The sequence below is a fragment of the Ovis aries genome, chromosome 8, assembly GCF_016772045.2.
Source record: "Ovis aries strain OAR_USU_Benz2616 breed Rambouillet chromosome 8, ARS-UI_Ramb_v3.0, whole genome shotgun sequence".
Lineage (NCBI taxonomy): Eukaryota > Metazoa > Chordata > Mammalia > Artiodactyla > Bovidae > Ovis > Ovis aries.
In genome coordinates this window covers 70,108,776-70,127,564 of record NC_056061.1, presented here as the reverse complement: position 1 = coordinate 70,127,564, position 18,789 = coordinate 70,108,776, and the positions used below count along the sequence as shown (strand labels likewise).

The window sequence follows — 18,789 nt, the reverse complement described above, 5'->3', positions numbered from 1 at the left end:
AACTTGGGAAGTGATGCCAGCTGTGCCAGGAGCAGAAAGAGCCCAAGCTTCCTGGATCCATCCCTGGAAGTTCCCTTCCTGACCAACAATCCTTAAACGTCTAACACCGCCCCTCCCCAACTCCCCCCTACTCCACGGAAGAGAAGTTCTGCATTCGAATAGGCCTCACAGTTATCAGCAGGGTCACTCACACAGACCTTGGAGGTTTTGCCTCATCTGATTTTCCAACTCAAATAGTGGACCAAATACACAGCCCTCTCCCTGAGACATCCAGCAAGACCATGCTCTGATACATATGGTGTCTTACGCCTTGTTACATCTCTAGTGTTACTTCACTGCCTCTAGGAGAGTGCTGTGAGTAACCGACTATATGGCATGCCCCCCAAGCTGTCCTCAGAGCACCCTGAACCAAGCACAGAGGCATAGATCAATTAAAGTTTATGGCACAGTTTGGACTCAGAAGTCAAGCAAGGCCTAGGGGCTAGTGTGGCTTCAACTCAGATGCCCTCAGGGACCAGGCAGGGAGCATGAAAGTGTGGCAACAGGCAGTGGGGAGAGATGGAGCTGCAGGATCTGTGAAGTGTGCTCTGCTTAAATCATTCCTGTTAAAACCATCTCTAAACTGCCATGTGGGGCCTTTAAATTCCTTAGTCAGAGGGAGTAACAGCACACTGGAAGCTACTAAAATCCTTTTTGGCTTCCATATAGATCTCCGACTCTGATATCATAGCAGGCTGGGCCTAAAGCTAAGGCCCCTCCTGTCACAGTAGAGTGGTCACTGGGAGGGTCTTCAGGCCACAGCGGGGTTTTCGGTAACTCTCTCCTAAGGTGCTGACGCCTGACTGCAATGTGTTGTGTGGGCCCCTTCAAGGCACTTGCATTTTAAAAAAAGGACATCTAAGGCAAGTTTAAACTTACCTAAGCAGCTTCATGGGAGAATTCTAGGCCTCAGTGAGGGAGGGGCATTTCCCACCTCTGCAGTGATCCAGTGGGATGGTACGTGTGAAGGCTGGACAGGCCTTCTCTGTGGCCCTCGAAAGATCCCCCCGCTCCCCTCCCCCCCGGGCTGTGGTGTCTCCGTGTGGGTGAGGACAGACAGCTGCTGGAGGATGTGAGCTCAGAGCACATGGGTTTCACCCAAGACTCTGTATAGTTTCCCTCTTCCACCCATTCTCGAAGTAATTTACAATGACCATCCTCCACTTTCCAAAAATAACCCACCAGATTCATTTTGCTCTGAGAATCTGAGAGTAGAAGAAGCTCTAGGCATCTAAGAGTTTGCTGGCTTTAGGGGGCTCTCTGTCCCTAGGATGACAGAGAGGGAGTGGGTCAAGCGGGCCTCAGCTGAGCATTGTATATCCTGTTTCAGTGTGCTGAGGGGAAGACACTGGACATCCAATCATCAGGACAGGAGCCACAGGCCAGCAACACCTATAATCCTAATTGCCCAGTAGAGGGAAACTGAATCAGTTTCAATACACACTGTGATGGTGGTGGTGATTTAGACACGAAGTCGTGTTTGACTCTTTGCGACCCCATGGACTGTAGCCCACCAGGCTCCTCTGTCCATGGGAATTCCCAGGCAAGAATACTGGAATGGGTTGTCATTCCCTTCTCCAGGGGATCTTCCTGACCCAGGGATCGAGGCCAGGTCTCCGGTGTTGCAGGCAGATACTTTACTGCTGAGCTACCAGGGAAGCCCCAGTACACACTATCATGAGGGAATACATAAATGACTGGCTATCCCACGTGTGTCAATTAACAAGTTAGCCATTCCCCTGGACAAATCAAACTTAGCTTTTGTCCGATGAGGCAGATGGACTCCTTTAACCAATGGGGACTAATTCTGCTTGCATTTACCTGGAAGATCCTATTGGATTAAAGGAAATTCAGGTGATAGGACCTGTGAGCTTCTCTTTAAAATCCTTTAAACCTCTGCCCAGACCCCTCTGATAGATGAAAGGACCCATGCTTCTGAGGCTAGGCTCTAGTGAACTTCCCTTTGAAGGGAGGTTTGCAAGGATGCAGGCTCACTCAAAAGAGCAGCAAAATCCAGTGACAATTCAGATCTGACCTATTGCCTCCCGGCTGCTCTTTCCACTTTGTGATGAGCAGGCTCTGCCATCGTCTCACCCTTTTCTTCTATACAAAGGAGGGAAGCAAGCTCCGCCATCTCCGCCTCTCCCGCCGAAACGCCGCGCTTTCTGGGGTGCGCCGCAGGAATGACTGTTAGGGGCGGCCCGGGGTGGTTCCGGTCTCACCCGTCTGTGCTGTGCTCTCTCAACCGCAGGCCGCGTCCAGATGCTGCCGCAGGCGGTGTGTCTCCTGCACGCGCTGCTGGAGAAGGGACACACGGTGTACGTGCACTGCAACGCCGGCGTGGGGCGCTCCACCGCCGCCGTGTGCGGCTGGCTGCAGTACGTGCTGGGCTGGAGCCGCCGGAAAGTGCAGTATTTCCTCGTGGCCAAGAGGCCGGCAGTGTACATTGACGAAGAAGCCCTGGCCCGCGCAGAGGAAGACTTTTATCAGAAATTCGGGAGGATTCGATCTTCCGTGTGCGGTGTGTAGGGTGATGATGGATCCGCCTCCTTCCCTCCGAGTTTCCTTAGGAAGCCTGGAGTGACGCTAGTTACTGACCTAAAAGCCAAGATTCTTCCTCGACTGGAAAGACGGGTCCTGTCACCCCCACTCCCTCCACCCCCCAATCCCGACCCGCCTTCTTTAGTCTGGGGCTGACTTTCGGCTCTGCTTTAGTTGAACTGGATGTTCTTTGAAATATTTTGCAAAGGGTGCTGTGACTGATTCCGAGAAAAATCCACGAGCAGTTGGGCCGTGCAGTGCGGTTCCAGCATCAGACGGAAAGGGACCGGGCTCAAGTCTGTGCCGGCAGGCAGATGGCCCCTGCTGCACGGTCAGTGCTTGGCTGTCCTGTGAACACACCCCTGCTTTGGCTTGTTGCCTTGCGACTTGGCAGGCGGAGGAGAGGTTCGGGAGTTACCTAGATGTTACACACACGCACACAACTTTTCTGCTGAACTGAAATGGAATTGTAAGAATTGGTCAGTTGGCCAAAGAAGAGAATAGAGTGGGTGAGAGCCTGGACTATGATAAAAGGAGAACCCCATATGGCCCCAGAAGATGACTTTCTAGCCTTTGTTTTTTTTTTTTTTTTTTTGCATCCTACTTCAGGGTTGTTGAAACGTGTTCCAAAGCCTCACCTTCCTTCTGTATGCACAACCCAGTGCGATGACCTCAGTAACCTTACTATCTTTGTGTGTTTTAGCTGAGGCTCTGTGCTCAGAGCTAGGGTGCCCAGGTCTCAAGGCTGGCCAGGGATGAGCTGGAGTTTATCACCCAGGTTTATTTGACTCAGTGTTGTGAAGCGCACACCACCTGTGGTGTTGCCAGCACACTTTAGTGAGTTCAGTCTCTCCCAGTGGAAGGTCAACTTGTCTGCAGCAGTTTCTACAGTGAGAAATGGAGCAGTGTTCTAACAGTCACCATAGAATTCAGGAAAGTTAGTTATCCTAATTTAAACCACAGTGGGCTGTCTCCAGGCTGGAGTGGCCCCAGCCATATGTCGCTTACAAGAGGAGCTGTGTTCTCAGAAGAGCCCCAAGTGCCAAAGTCCATAGTTAATTGTTTCACAGATTAGGGATGATCCTGGTTTATGCTCAGTTTAATGCAAAACAGTTACTGTGCCTTCAGACAGTGCAATTCACTATCTGGGGCTCTCTAAGAAATTCGAAGATTAATAAGAGTTTGCCTTCAAAAAGCTCATAGCCTAGAAGCATCCCTGTGTTCAATCAGGTGCACTGCAGGGTTGAACTAGTAATGATTGGCTGGTACGGGAAAGGGGAAATAATTTTTATTGGGTGCCTCTTATGTGCTGGATGCTTTACAATCTTATGTAATGTGATCTTCATGGTACCCCATGTGGAAGGTTTTTATTATCTCTCTTATAGAGATGAGGAAACTAAGACTCACAGAGATGAAATCAGCTGTCCTCAGTCATGTGGTGAATAAATAGATGAAATATGATGAGGTTTGTTTGACTCAGAGCCATACTTTTTTCTGTTAACCTACAATGCTTATTTATTTTTCTGCTCCTTCTTTTCTTCCATAAATATTTATTGATAGTTGTGAGAGAGTCTGATTTAGGAAGTATGGGGACTAGAAGGAGGAAAGGTGAGTTCCAGTGGAATTGAGAGGAAGGAGAGGTGGCCTGTAGCTAGGACTCAGAGGAAATGGTGTTTCATTTGAGCAGAGAAGGCTAGGCAGGACAAATGTATCCTATGATTTTCAGAGTAAAATTTATAAGCTAAGATTATATAATGTGAAGACCAGCTCTCTAGCTAACAACAAGTAAAAACAACTACTGTGTTCAAGTAACCCATTTATAGTCATATCATGTTTGGTAAAATTTAATCTTAAAAATGGAATATTTCTAATTATATAATGTGTATGTGTGTGTGTGTCTGTGAATTTCTTTAATGTCTAGGAAGTCCAGCTATGTAACTTTCACTATAGAAAGACATTTTTTTGGGTAGATTTTTCCCTGTTTTGCTTCGACAGACAAAATCAGTTTAGGGCTATTAAAAAATGTTTTGGAAAAACTTCCCATCTTCAATGAATGGGATATCCAATGTATTTAAAAATCACCTGGAACTTTTGCTAAATAAAAACATTAAAAATGACCTCTGTGTACAGGGTTTTTAAAATATTTCTAACTTAGACTGAAATCTCAAGGAACAAACTGTTTCCTTATTTGAAAATGAGTCAGTTGGCTGAGCTAAATTGTTTCTTCCTTATCACTCTCACTTTCTCATTAGCTGATCAAAATGGGCAGTTACAGGACAAAAGAAAGTCATAGGTGAGGACACCACAAAGACAGGAAGATGGAAAGCTCAAGGGTGTGTCAGAGAAAATCAAAGTGATGTTGTTCTATTAGCTGCTTGTCACTGGCATTAACAATACTTTTCAGTCACACATTTTTCAAAGAAAATCATAACATCTCACCCAGGGTGAAGAAATGTCCAAATAAATTTACTTTCTCTTAGACTCGAAACATTTTCCTTTAATTATTTTGTGTGCTAATGTTAGGAAAAATTAAAAAAAGAAACACACTCTTTTGATTGACATTAAGGTATGGGTGAAAACTATTTGGTTTGACCATTTTAAGGAAAAATGTGGTTAGGATTTTGGAAACTATAGGAAGTAATGAAGGGGGTAAAAAATTGAGGATGAGCTCACTAGGAAATGAGAAATTGCCATACATGAAAAAATCCTGAATAACTAAACAGAGTCAATTTGGTCAGAAGTTAGAACTGAAAATATCTTTGGAGATAATCTAGTTTGAGTCCTTTATTTTACAGAAGATCGAACTCAGAGACCTCAAATGACTCTTCCTGCAGCAAAAAAAAAAAAAAAAAAAAAAAAGATTGAGGACCGGTGGAAAGGGATGAGCTAGGGAGATAGGTCAGGAGATTTATTGCCGTGTTGATGGGTTGCTGGAGAGTTTCATGGGAGTGAGAGCAGACAGTGTTGTTAGTGGGGAAGAATTGGTGGGAGGATTAATGGAACCTGGAGTAAGTGGAAGAGAAATGGCTAAAATGAAAAAAAGCAAAGAACAGCAAAATTTCCAAAAGAAGAAAAAGCAGGTGTTTCCTTTTATAACGATACTACTGAGGAGATTGAAAAGGAAGATATGAATGTAGAAACGAGGGGTAGGGGTAGGATCAAGGTTATGTTCCCTGGATAGAGGGTCACGCTAAGTATCCATCTACTTCTCTATGGGACTAGATCACAATAGGAAAAAGGATCAGCTTGCTGTAGTGTGTTGACCAAATAGAGGAGTGGGATGCACAGTGCTTATTACCTGCTGGGAAAAAAAGAGAAAATCTGATAGGAGATGGATTAAGAATAAAAAGAGAAGGACTGGTGAAACTCCCTCTCATTACAACAAAAATAATGGCAATAATAGAACAACAGTGACAACTTTGTTCCTTCCTTCCCCAAACCATTACCCCAGAAGTCTTCCCCAATCCGGTTAATATAAATAAGCTAGCAAAGTCTCAGGTTCCGACCTCAATGGAATTAAGTCATTCTTGTTTTTTGTTTTCTTTTTTTTTTTTCTATTCCAGATTTCCATTTCTGTTGATCTGATTGCTGACAAACCTTGGTGGCGTTAAGTCATTTTTTGCCCCACTCTTCCTTTCAAAGCTCACATTTAATCCGTCAGGAAAACCTGTTACCTCTCCTTAAGAAATATCTATATAACCTGACTATGTTTTACCTCCTCCCTCAAACAGCCCTAGGTAAAGCCACCATGATCTATGTAGACTGGACTTCAGAAACAGCCTCCTACCTGATCTCCCTGCCTGTGTCTCACCTTGCCTCTCCTCCTGCCCTAACCATGCTCATCAGTGGCCAGGGCAATCCTAGAAAATTTATGTGAGATCATGCCACTCCCATGCTCACAACCTCCAGTGTCTTGCTTTGTCGCTCAGAATAAAAGGACCTCCACAACCTGGTCTCCTGTTACGTCTCTGACCTAACCTCCTACTGCTTTCTGCCTCACTCTGCTCTACCCACACTGGCCGTCGTGCTCCTTGATTATTCCATGTAGACTCCTCTTCTCTCTGCCTGGAGTGGTCTCTTCCCTCGTATGCGCAGGGCTCACTCCCATCCCTTCTCTAGCAATGTCTCTCTGCACCACCCTACTAAAATCACCACACCAGTCCCAGCCTCCCACTCCTCACTCTCTGCTTCATTCTTCTTCATGGAACATATTACTGGCTGGTACAGCACATCATTTGCTTATTTGTTTTATTGTCTGCGTCCTCTTACTACAAATGTACAAATCAGAAAGGCCAAAATTTGTATTCATTTTGTTTGGAGAAGGAAATGGCAACCCACCCCAGTACTCTTGTCTGGAAAATCCCATGGATGGAGGAGCCTGGTAGGTTATAGTCCATGGGGTCAAAAAGAGTCAGACATGACTGAGTGACTTCACATTAATCATAACATAATGTTTGATGATGTACTTACAGTGCCTGTAATGGAGCTTGGTGTGGTTTGATGAGTTAAGGCCAAGAGTAGTTAGTAACTATTGAAAGCATACGTGGTCCGTGTAAGTCTAAGTGCTATATATATATCAGTATATTTCATCTTCCCAGCAAATCCTATAAGGTAAATATTATTACTATCCCCATTTTACAGATAAGAAATCTAGAGTCACAGAGAAAATGTGAACTTATTCTAAGGCAAGCAGGACAGTTTCACTCCTGGTTTGATGGTGTCCCTGCTCAGTTGCTAAGTCATGTCTGACTCTTTGCAAACCCACGGACTGTAGCCCTCTAGGCTCGTCAGTCCATGGGATGTCCCAGGCAAGAATACTGGAGTGGGTTGCCATTTCCTTTTCCAGGGGGTCTTCCTGACCCAGCAATTGGGTCTCCTTCATTGGCAGGAGGATTCTTTACCACTGAGCCACCAGGGAAGACCCTCGGACCAAGTTTTTTTTTTTTTTTTTTTAAACACCAAAAACATTTTGTATTTTATTTAAAACCCTAACACAAAACACATTCAGAATTTTCTTTGGTTGAATAATTAGCTATTTTTAATTGTGTAAGATTATTCATAGTTTGGTAAAAATGTGTTTGTGTATTTCATATCATTAGTCTTCTACTGAGCAACTCTTGCTGTTCAGCTGCTCAGTCATTTCCGACTCTTTGTGACTGAATGGACTGCAGCATGCCAAGCTTCCCTGTGCTTCATCATTTCCTGGAGTTTGCCCAAACTCATGTTCATTGAGTCGGTGAGGCCATCCAACCATCTCATCCTCTGTCATCCCCTTCTCCTTCTGCTTTCAGTCTTTCCCAGCATCATGGTCTTTTCTAGTGAGTCAACTCTTCGCACCAGATGGCTGAAGTATTGGAGCTTCAGCTTTAGTATCAGTGCTCCCAATGAATATTCAGGATTGATTTCCTTTAGAATTGACTGGTTTGATCTCCTCGCAGTCCAAAACTCTCAAGAGTCTTTTCCAACACCACAGTTCAAAAGCGCCAATCCTTCGGTGCTCAGACTTTGTTATGGTCCAACTCTCACATCCATACATGACTACTGGAAAAACCATATCAACTCTTATCACCTTCTAAAGATGTCTTATTAGTTCTTCTTGTTTTTTTTTTTTCTTTGATTTCTTAGCACTAATTTAGTGTCAACATAAAATATGTGGTTGGTTTACATTATAGTAGGCATAGAGTAGTTAAACAGTTAGGCTCCTGTAACTAGAAGATATAGTAGAGTACCTAAGAATCTGGCCAATGGGGAAAAGCTTTAAACTCAAATACAATTGGGAAGTTATCATTTGCCTCAAAGGACAGAAACCAAAGAACAAAATCCAGAGACAGCTGAAGAAATATTTGGAGGCAGACAGAAAATGCGGGGCCACTCAAGTAACAGGCAGGATGAATTCCTGTACTATAGTCATATCAGGCATTATAGCAACATTACTAAAGGAAATACTACTTAGCATTCAGTGAGTAAGATTGTTGTCATTTAAAACCTGAACTGTAAATGATTAGTATTAAATGACCTGGTATGGATTACAAAAAAGAAATTCAGAACAAACTGGACATTGAAAGAATAAAGAGCTGAACAGGTAATTGTCATACTTATCAAGGCTTTCATCAATTCCTAGTGAGAGAAAACCCAAAACTCATTGAATAAAATTTAGTTTGATAGAATATATTCTTCATTCAATAGAGATCCCTATTGTTGCTTTCTTAAAGCTAAATGACAAATCCAAACATGGATTCATGGTCCAGACAATTGCAGTGAAGATTCTGTACCCATTGTGGGTGAACAAGATAAGCATACCCCGTTTCTTACAGAATGATGTTCAAACAAAACTTTTGTCTGCCCAGAATCTCACATGTTTCAGGGGCTTAGGCCATTTCTGTTTATTATGATTACTTATATATTTGGACATATTTCTATGGTTTAGTTTTTATTTCCCAATATTTTTCTGCTTTTCTATGCCTTATTCACTCCTTTCTTGCTTTTAGTTTTGACTTTATTTCCTGTTCTTTAAAGGAAAGCACATTAACATTTCCCTACAGCCACGGGTCTTTATCTCTCCTTCCTATTGACATTATCACAATTATAGTTATGAATTGTTTTAGATTACTTTCTTTTTTCCTTTTGTATTTCTGTTTTTCAGTTGTTAGGGAGGGCAGAGCAAATGTTGATGAGGACACATTCTTCTTTTGCCAGACTTACAGTTACTACCCTATCTGATTTTCTTTGTATCTCTCCCAACTTCAATTATATGTAAGAATTTTAACCCTAGTGAGTTTCAAGGTACCAATGAGCACATTACTGCCCATCTCCCTGCAGTATCACATCTCCCTGTTAGGTGTTCTGAGCCACAATTTCGTTCCTTTAGATCATCCATCAATGCACTTCCAGAAACAAGTGCTGAACGAGCTTATCTGCTGGTCATCCTTCTTACTTTTTTATTAATTGTTGCAGGTGGATTTCTATCCTCAAATTTTATGTTGTAATTTCCATTAAGATGTCAGGAGGGATAGCAGGTTTGCCTTGTTAAATCAGAATTTTCTCAATCATCGTCTATACCAGTGACGCCCAAACCTCAATCCTCAAGCTCTTTCTTGAGTTCCAGGCCCATATATCAAATTTTTTTTTCTGAACATTTTTATTTGGACATCTCCAAGAATAGCTTTCAAATTCAACATGCCACAAAATGAAGTTTTCTTTCTTTTACTGAGCATCCCGTATTTTTTCCGTTGGGCAGACAGTGGCCACATCTTTCTCCCAGTTACTCAAGTCAGAAGCTGAATGTCATTTTTGCCACTTTCCTCACATTCACCAACCCTCTAATGATTCAACAAGTTCTATCAATTATTTCTTTCAGCTTCCTAAACATCTCTTAAGTGTTTCCACTTCCAACTATCTTCTCTGACATGATTATTAAAACATTCTGACTTATCTTCCTACTGTTATTCTTACCCCTTTCCAGACCATTCTTTATATGGCTACCAGAGAAATTTTTCTAAAATTCAAATATGATCCTGTCTCTTTCTTGCTCAGCATTTCTCAATGGTTCCTCATGGTTCTAGGGAAAAGGTTAAAAAGTTCTTATTGTGAAATGGAGGGCTTCTCTGGTGGCTCAGTTGGTAAAGAACCTACCTGCCAGTGTAGGAAACACAAAAGACACGGGTTTGATCCCTGTGTTGAGAAGATGCCCTAGAGGAGGAGATGGCAACCCACTCCAGTATTCTTGCCTGGAGAATCCCATGGACAGAGGAGCCTGATGAACTATAGCCTGTGGGGTCGAAAAGGGTTGGACATGACAGAGCACTCATTCACACACACACACAGCTTCTTATGATCCAGATCATGCTTTCCTTCTTTCTTGTATCTTTCAAGAGCACACAGTGAATTAAATGTTCTGTGACCTTTTCTTACCCTCTGGCTTTTGCACATACTCTTTCCTCTGCCTGGAACCCTCTACCTTCCATCTACGCCTGGCCTGTTCTTTGTTCTCCAAGGTCACCTTCGCAGAGGTGTCTTCATTGGTGCTTAAAGTGGCTCCTCTCTGTTATTTTCATAGGACCCATGTTTGCTGTTCTTCAAGCACTTACCCCACAGGACCATAACATATTTAGGTAAGAATTGCAAATAGTGTTTAGCAACATAGGCTTTTGCACGTTTTTAGATATTAATTTAGCTAAATACTTCTTTAGCACTGGTGCTCAGGTCAAATGTACATTTTAACCTAAGAGAAATGTGAAGAAAACATTTCAGAATAACTTTGTTTCATGTAAGTTAATGATTGGGTAATTTATTGAAAACTACTATAAGAGGCTTGCTTTTTTTGTTTTTTGTTTAATATCCATTTCTGTGTATACCACTAGTATTTAATGATATTCAGTTCAGTTCAGTTTAGTTGCTCAGTCATGTCCAACTCTTTGCGATCCCATGAATTGCAGCACGCCAGACCTCCCTTTCCATCACCAACTCCTGGAGTTCACTCAGACTCACGTCCATCAAGTCCGTGATGCCATCCAGCCATCTCATCCTCTGTCATTGCCTTCTCCTCCTGCCCCCAATCCCTCCCAGCATCAGGGTCTTTTCCAGTGAGTCAACTCTTCCCATGAGGTGGCTAAAGTATTGGAGTTTCAGCCTCAGCATCAGTCCTTCCAATGAACACCCAGGACTGGTCTCCTTTAGGATGGACTGGTTGGATTTCCTTGCAGTCATAGCAAATATCAGAAAGCCATGATCCTATAAAATTTTATATTGCATTTTCAACCCAATCTCTTGCTGAAAGTTGCGTTTCTTCAATCCCCCTTTGGTCTGCCATCATAGGCTAATACTGATGGCTTTCCAAAAAGAACAGCCTTATGAAATACAATGTTATGTGTACCAAGAATATTATTGATTGTATTGTACTGCTTAGTCTTCTCACGGTGAGTGATCTTGTGGAAGAAATTTCCTTCTGATCAAGGAATTAGGCACAGTTGTTGTTTTCTTGAGCAATAAAAAGTACTTCATGTGAGTGTGAAGCTTACAAATAATTGTTTTCTTCTTCTCAGTAACAACTAGGATTATGTAGTACACATTTCTTGAACTAACTTTACTCTGCCTTGTATTTCTACCCATTTTTACTCCATTGCCTCATCTTTCTTACTTATTGAAAATTTTATTTTTATTTTTCTATATTGTTTAATTCATTATAAGTGTCATATTTAATTCCTTTTGGAGAAAGAGCAGTGTAAATAAATACACAAATAAAATAGTTGCCATGTTGAAGCATTTGCACAATAAAGAATGAATACTATTTGTATAAATGTCAAAAAGAAGTGAAATGTCTGTGTTTCAGGGTAAAATTCTGTCTCTTTAGTAATGAAGATACTCTGTGTGCGTGCATGCTAAGTCACTTAAGTTGTGTCCAGCTCTTTGCAACCCTATGGACCTTAGCCCATCAGGCTTCTCTCTTCATGGGATTCTCCAGGCAAGAGTACTGGAGTGGGCTGCCATTTCCTTGTCCAAGGCCTCTTTTCCTCCCCAGGGATTGACCCTACTTCTCTTATGTCTCCTGCATTGGCAGGAGGATTCTTTACCACTAGTGCCACCTTGGAACCCAGAAGATACTCTAAAAATAGTATTCTTCATCCTTTGCTTCAGGGACACAAATATCAGAGGATTGTCTCAAATCCACAGACTGTCTTCATGCCTATGTATTGATTTGACTGATAGATGCATTCTTACGATTAGGCAAGGATAAGCTAGAATTCAGGTCATCATTGTAAGTTTCCTGTATGTCTAAAACTTTACAGATGGAGGGATGTGTTTTTCTTTTCCTTTTCTGACTAATCCAAAAAATCGCCTCATGTCCATTATTTCATTTAGAATCAATGGAGTAAGTAATCAGATGTGAACACCTGTTCTTCCGCTATTTATTCTGTTGAGCATAAATACAGCTGCAGTCCTCAGAAAGTCATAAATAAAACTCACAACTGAAAGATCAGACAAACTAGTGATCTGTTACACTTCAGATGTCTGAATAGTGGAATTCTCTCTGCCAGAGAAAACTGCAGATCTGATAGTATTTCTATGACATTAGCAGTATTCCCTTATGAAATTAACATCATTTTAACTTTTTCCTGTATATTGTATACTGTTTTCTCAAAGAATAATAAAAAAATTGTTAACTTATTTCTTAAAAAGATTCAAATTTCTGTACACAGAAATTTTTCAGTGTTTTAAATATATTAAGCTTATTATTTGAAAATGGAGGTGACATTCTTTGGAAAATAATAGATCATTGCATATGAAAACCAATTAGATAAAGTAGGCTTGTGTATAATCATTGGCAAGCAGTAATCAGAGTTGTGTAAAGAAAATTTTTTTATTATTAAGTTATTTAAATAGTTCTGATTAAGCATGAGAAAGAACAACTGTTATGTTTCAAGTGTCTTTTGCAAAGTGATTTTGAAGTGTCTATAAGCAAATGTCTCAGTTTGAAGTATTTGCCAATAGTCTTTCTCCAGGAATTTGTTGTTAGCACAGAATAGGTTTTATCCCTCAGCAGTCTACTTTTTTTAGATCAAAGAGAAAACTTTTCTGATTCATATGATATATGATTTTTGATTGCCATTTTTAATAAAAGAAATAGAAGATATGTAAACAAAATCCACATTTTAGTCAGGAATCAATCTTCCCTCAGCTCATAATAAAAATGTTATCAATGAGATATTTTGCAAAAATAAAAAAGAGAGAAACCTGATTTAGGAATAGTGAAAAAAATCTAGGGTATTTAAATAAGCCCACCATTTGCTGTTGTTGCTAAAAAGACTAACAAAATGATGCACTGATTTTAAATACAAAAATATACAAACAAGGAGCACTCAGGTCTTGACCACATAAAGTATTTAGTACGTAATTTTTGTTTTGACCATGAGTTCACTGAAGAATTATGCTGTTTTATTAACAAGTTTGCAGTATGATATTGACATTTACAGATTAGACGGTTTTCCAAAGAGGATTTCTGATTTCTTCAGAAGTATGGATAGAGAAAACAAGATCCAGAGATTGCTTTGTGAACTTCCCTGATAGCTCAGTTTGTAAAGAATCAGCCTGCAATGCAGGAGACCCCAGTTCAATTCCTGGGTTGGGAAGATGCCCTGGAGAAGGGAAATGCTACCCACTCCAATATTCTGGCCTGGAGATTCCATAGACTACATAGTCCGTGGGATCTCTTTGCACTAGTAAATTCAACTTTTGAACAATCGTGCAAATGCTTACTATTTTTTAGGTATTTGGGACTTTCATTTAATATTCACAATGGTTTTATTAAATGGATGCAAGCATCAAAATATATATAAACGAGCTTGGAACAATTCATTTGGAGAGAAGAAGACTACGGAAAGAAATAACACTCCAAATATTTGAAGGACTGACATATAAATAAGGCAATTTTTGCACTTGCACTTGCTTCTCCAGAGGCCAATAGAAATGTTCATGGCTGGGAGTTATATGGTGGTGGTTTTGGGGTTGGGAAGATCCCCTGGAGAAGGGAATGGCAACCCACTCCAGTATTCTTTCTGGGAGAATTCCATGGACAGCGGAACCTGGCAGACTACAGTCAGCAAAGAGTTGGACATGACTGAGAGACTAACACTTTCAGTTTTGGCTTCCTTTAGGGAATAACTTTCTGAACAGAACTGGAAAATGGTGAAACAGATTTGCTTTGTGATATAATGAGCTTCACACCACTAAATGATTTTAAACTAGAAGTTGAAACCTCTCCCTCTACAAATATTTTAAAGAGGATTAGTTCCTAGATGGAAGACTTGATTTTGTGACTTCTGAGGTCCTTTTCAAACTTAACAATCTATGCTTCTAATGAATGATTTATGTCAATTTTCAATTTCCTCTTTTCCCTTGAACATTGAAAGCTACAAACTGACATTTACCAAGGCTATCAAAGGACATGAGAGGACAGTACAGATGTCCTACCATGCTCAAAGAGAAACCTAAATGCTCAGCTGGCTCTTGCTCCTCCCTAATGATGATGGAGAAGATAGTGTAAAGGAATGAATGAATGAATGAACAGATAAGTAAATAAGTATAACCTTCTGTTGAGATGCAAGGGTTCACAATACGTATGTAGGCAACACTGGAATAACATATCTGAGGCCAATGGAATGAGCTGCAGAGAACTCTAATGAGATGAACTTTAAAGGCAAAAGAAGCTCATAGCCTTCAGGAGAGAAGAGGCTACCTTTGCCACAGGAGTCAATCTCTGAAATCATTAGGAGTTCATATAAGTGTCTTGCATTTTCCATGTAAGATGTTTATCTAGAATTCATGAAAATTTTACTTTAAAACATCTCTAACAACAATCCAACCTGGTGTCAGGAAAACTTATTTAAATATGATCATTTCTGGACACAGTTCTAGTTTATTGGCAGATAATTCTATGGTTTATGTTCATGCATACATACTAAGTTGCTTCAGTTGCGTCAGGCTCTTTGCAACCCTTTGGACTGTAGCCTACCAGGCTCCTCTGTCCATGGGATTCTTGAGAGATAAGGTATATTGACTGATCAGTTCCTGCTCACCTATTCATTTTTTAACTTTGAGTCAAGCATAGAATCAGATCAATTGACTCAGAATGCTACTCAAGGCAAGTGTATTAAACATGTTGCTGCTGCTAAGTCGCTTCAGTCGTGTCCAACTCTGTGTGAACCCATAGATGGCAGCCCACCAGGCTCCCCCATCCCTGGGATTCTCCATGCAAGAACACTGGAGTGGATTGCCATTTCCTTCTCCAAAGCATGAAAGTGAAAATTGAAAGTGAAGTCGCTCAGTCGTGTCCAACTCTTAGTGACCCCATGGACTGCAGCCTACCAGACTCCTCCATCCATGGGATTCTCCAAGCAAGAGTACTGGAGAGGGTTGCCATTGCCTAATTACCTAGTCTTGTGGCCAACCACCATCCTCTCCCTCCTGCTGAAAGAACTTACTTCCGTTTACTGTTTCATGGGACAAGAGCTGTTTGCTGAGGAAATGTCTTAGCCGAGTACATTACAGAGAAGAATATTTGTGAGTATAAGCACATTTCTCACATAAATAAACCCTGAGTAGTTTTCTCCCCATTTTCCCTACTGTTTCAATTTTTCCCTTTGATATAATTTACTGCTTATTCTGTTAAAGCAATTAGATATTTGTGTTAATTAGATATTTATTGTCTGGGCTGAAGTGAAGGTACTTAGCTCAGGATGGGAAGTGGCTTGCAGAAGTTTATCCTGAGAGTAACTTTTTGTTTTGCTGTTTTCTCTGAGGCACAGCCTATTTGTTCAACCTTGTTGTATGGCTCTCTAAAACTACATCAAACTAAAATGGCCCTCAAAGCAGCACTTCTTCTGTGCTGTTTGCTGCTTAAAAGTGTGTTGATTATATGACTTTCTTCTTTAGTACCGCTGGAGAAGAGAGATGACCGGCTAAAGAGGTAATGTGCATAATCCTCATTTACCACAGTTCAACTGTTTATGAAGTGAAACTTGTGAAACAAGTGTAAGGAATAGCAAAAGTATTTTCATATAAGTAAGTACAGAAAGCATGAGTCATTTTAGGGAAGAAAATGACATGAAAAGGGTGTTAATAAAGTAGCTTTTCTAAAAAAGATTTCTTTGATGTGGATCATTTTTAAAGTCTTTATTGAATTTATTACAATATTGTTTCTGGTTTTTTTTTTTAATGTTTTGGGTTTTTGGCATTGAGGCACGGTGGCTCTTAGCTCCCCAACCAAAGACTGAACCTGCACCTTCTGCACTGGAAAGTGAAGTCTCAACCAACGTTTAATTCTGGTATGTTTTGCAGCTTTGGAAGGTGGATGTGTGTGCATGCATACACCAGTCTGTGTGTACATAAAGCCATTTTTGAAACCTATGCACTGTCTTCGCCCTGCACAGGTGAAGTGCCTGATAACGGACATGATAATTGATAAGAAATAAAGAGTTAACAATAGAAGAGAAGCAGCAAAGGGTTCTCCAGAAAGAATGAAGGGATGGAGCCAAAGCAAAAATAATACCCAGTTCTGGAGGTGACTGGTGATAGAAGCAAGGTACGATGCTATAAAGAGCAATATTGCATAGGAATCTGGAATATCAGGTCCATGAATCAAGGCAAATTGGAAGTGGTCAAACAGGAGATGGCAAGAGTGAACATCGATATTCTAGGAATCAGCAAACTAAAATGGACTATAATGGGTGAATTTAACTCAGATGACCATTATATCTACTACTGAGGGCAGGAATCCCTTAGACGAAATGGATTAGCCATGATGGTCAACAAAAGAGTCTGAAATGCAGTACTTGGATGCAATCTCAAAACGACAAAATGATCTCTGTTCGTTTCCATGGCAAACTATTCAATATCACAGTAATCAAGTCTATGCCCCAACCAGTAACACTGAAGAAGCTGAAGTTGAACAGTTCCACAAAGACCTACAAGACCATCTAGAACTAACACCCAAAAAAGATGTCCTTTTCATCATAGGGGACTGGAATGCAAAAGTAGGAAGTCAAGAAATACCTGAAGTAACAGGCAAATTTGGCCTTGGAATACGGAATGAAGCAGGGCAAAGGCTAATAGAGTTTTGCCAAGAGAAAGCACTAGTCAGAGTAAACACCCTCTTCCAACAACACAAGAGAAGCCTCTACACGTGGACATCACCAAATGGCCAACACCGAAATCAGACTGATTATATTCTTTGCAGCCAAAAATGGAGAAGCTCTATACAGTCAGCAAAAACACGATCAGCAGCTGACTGTGGCTCAGATCATGAACTCCTTATTGCCAAATTCAGACTGAAATTGAAGAAAGTAGGAAAACCACTAGACCATTCAGGTATGACCTAAATCAAATCCCTTATGATTATACAGTGAAAGTGAGAAATAGATATAAGGGACTAGATCTGCTAGAAAGAGTGCCTGATGAACTATGGACAGAGGTTCATGACATTGTATAGGAGACAGGGATCAAGACCTTCCCCATGGAAAAGAAATGCCAAAAAGCAAAATGGGTGTCTGGGGAGGCCTTACAAATAGTTTTGAAAGAAGAGAAGAGAAAAGCAAAGGAGAAAAGGAAAGATAGAAGCATCTGAATGCAGAGTTCCAAAGAATAGAAAGAAGAGATAAGAATGCCTTCCTCAGCGATCAATGCAAGAAATAGAGGAAAACAACAGAATGGGAAAGACTAGAGATCTCTTCAAGAAAATTAGAGATACCAAGGGAACATTTCATGCAAAGATTGGCTCGATAAAGGACAGAAATGGTATGGACCTAACAGAGCAGAAAATATTAAGAAGAGGTGGCAAGATACACAGAAGAACTGTACGAAAAAAGATCTTCATGACCCAGATAATCACGATGGTATGATCACTCACCTAGAGCCAGACATCCTGGAATGTGAAGTCAAGTGGGCCTTAGAAAGCATCACTATAAACAAAGATAGTGGAGGTGATGGAATTCCAGTTGAGCTGTTTCAAATCCTGAAAGATGATGCTGTGAAAGTGCTGCACTCGATATGCCAGCAAATTTGGAAAACTCAGCAGTGGCCACAGGACTGGAACAGGTCAGTTTTCATTCCAATCCCAAAGAAAGGCAATGCCAAAGAATGCTCAAACTACCGCACAATTGCACTTATCTCACATGCTAGTGAAGTAATGCTCAACATTCTTCAAGCCAGGCTTCAGCAATATGTGAATCGTGAATTTCCAGATGTTCAAGCTGGTTTTAGAAAAGGCAGAGGAACCAGAGATCAAATTGCCAACATCCACTGGATCATCAAAAAAGCAAGAGAGTTCCAGAAAACCATCTATTTCTGCTTTATTGACTATGCCAAAGCCTTTGACTGTGTGGATCAGAATAAACTGTGGGAAATTCTGAAACAGATGGGAATACAGACCACCTGACCTGCCTCTTGAGAAACCTATATGCAGGTCAGGAAGCAACAGTTAGAACTGGACACGGAACAACAGACTGGTTCCAAATAGGAAAAGGAATACATCAAGGCTATATATTGTCACCCTGCTTATTTAACTTCTATGCAGAGTACATCATGAGAAATGTTGGGCTGGAAGAATCACAAGCTGGAATCAAGATTGCCGGGAGAAATATCAATAACCTCAGATATGCAGATGACACCACCCTTATGGCAGAAAGTGAAGAGGAACTAAAAAGCCTCTTGATGAGA

At 41.0% G+C, this 18,789-nt stretch overlaps 1 protein-coding gene across 1 annotated transcript in view; it reads left to right on the top strand.

Annotated features, from left to right (window-relative positions):
* EPM2A (EPM2A glucan phosphatase, laforin) overlaps positions 1-4,697 on the top strand; it is a 114,052-nt gene extending 109,355 nt beyond the window's left edge. Inside the window, exon 4 of the mRNA XM_015097458.4 lies at positions 2,291-4,697. Within this exon, the coding sequence (XP_014952944.2) occupies positions 2,291-2,568 (278 nt within the window). The 3' untranslated portion in view covers positions 2,569-4,697. The remainder of the gene's footprint in view (positions 1-2,290) is intronic.
* The last annotated feature ends 14,092 nt before the right edge of the window (positions 4,698-18,789 follow it).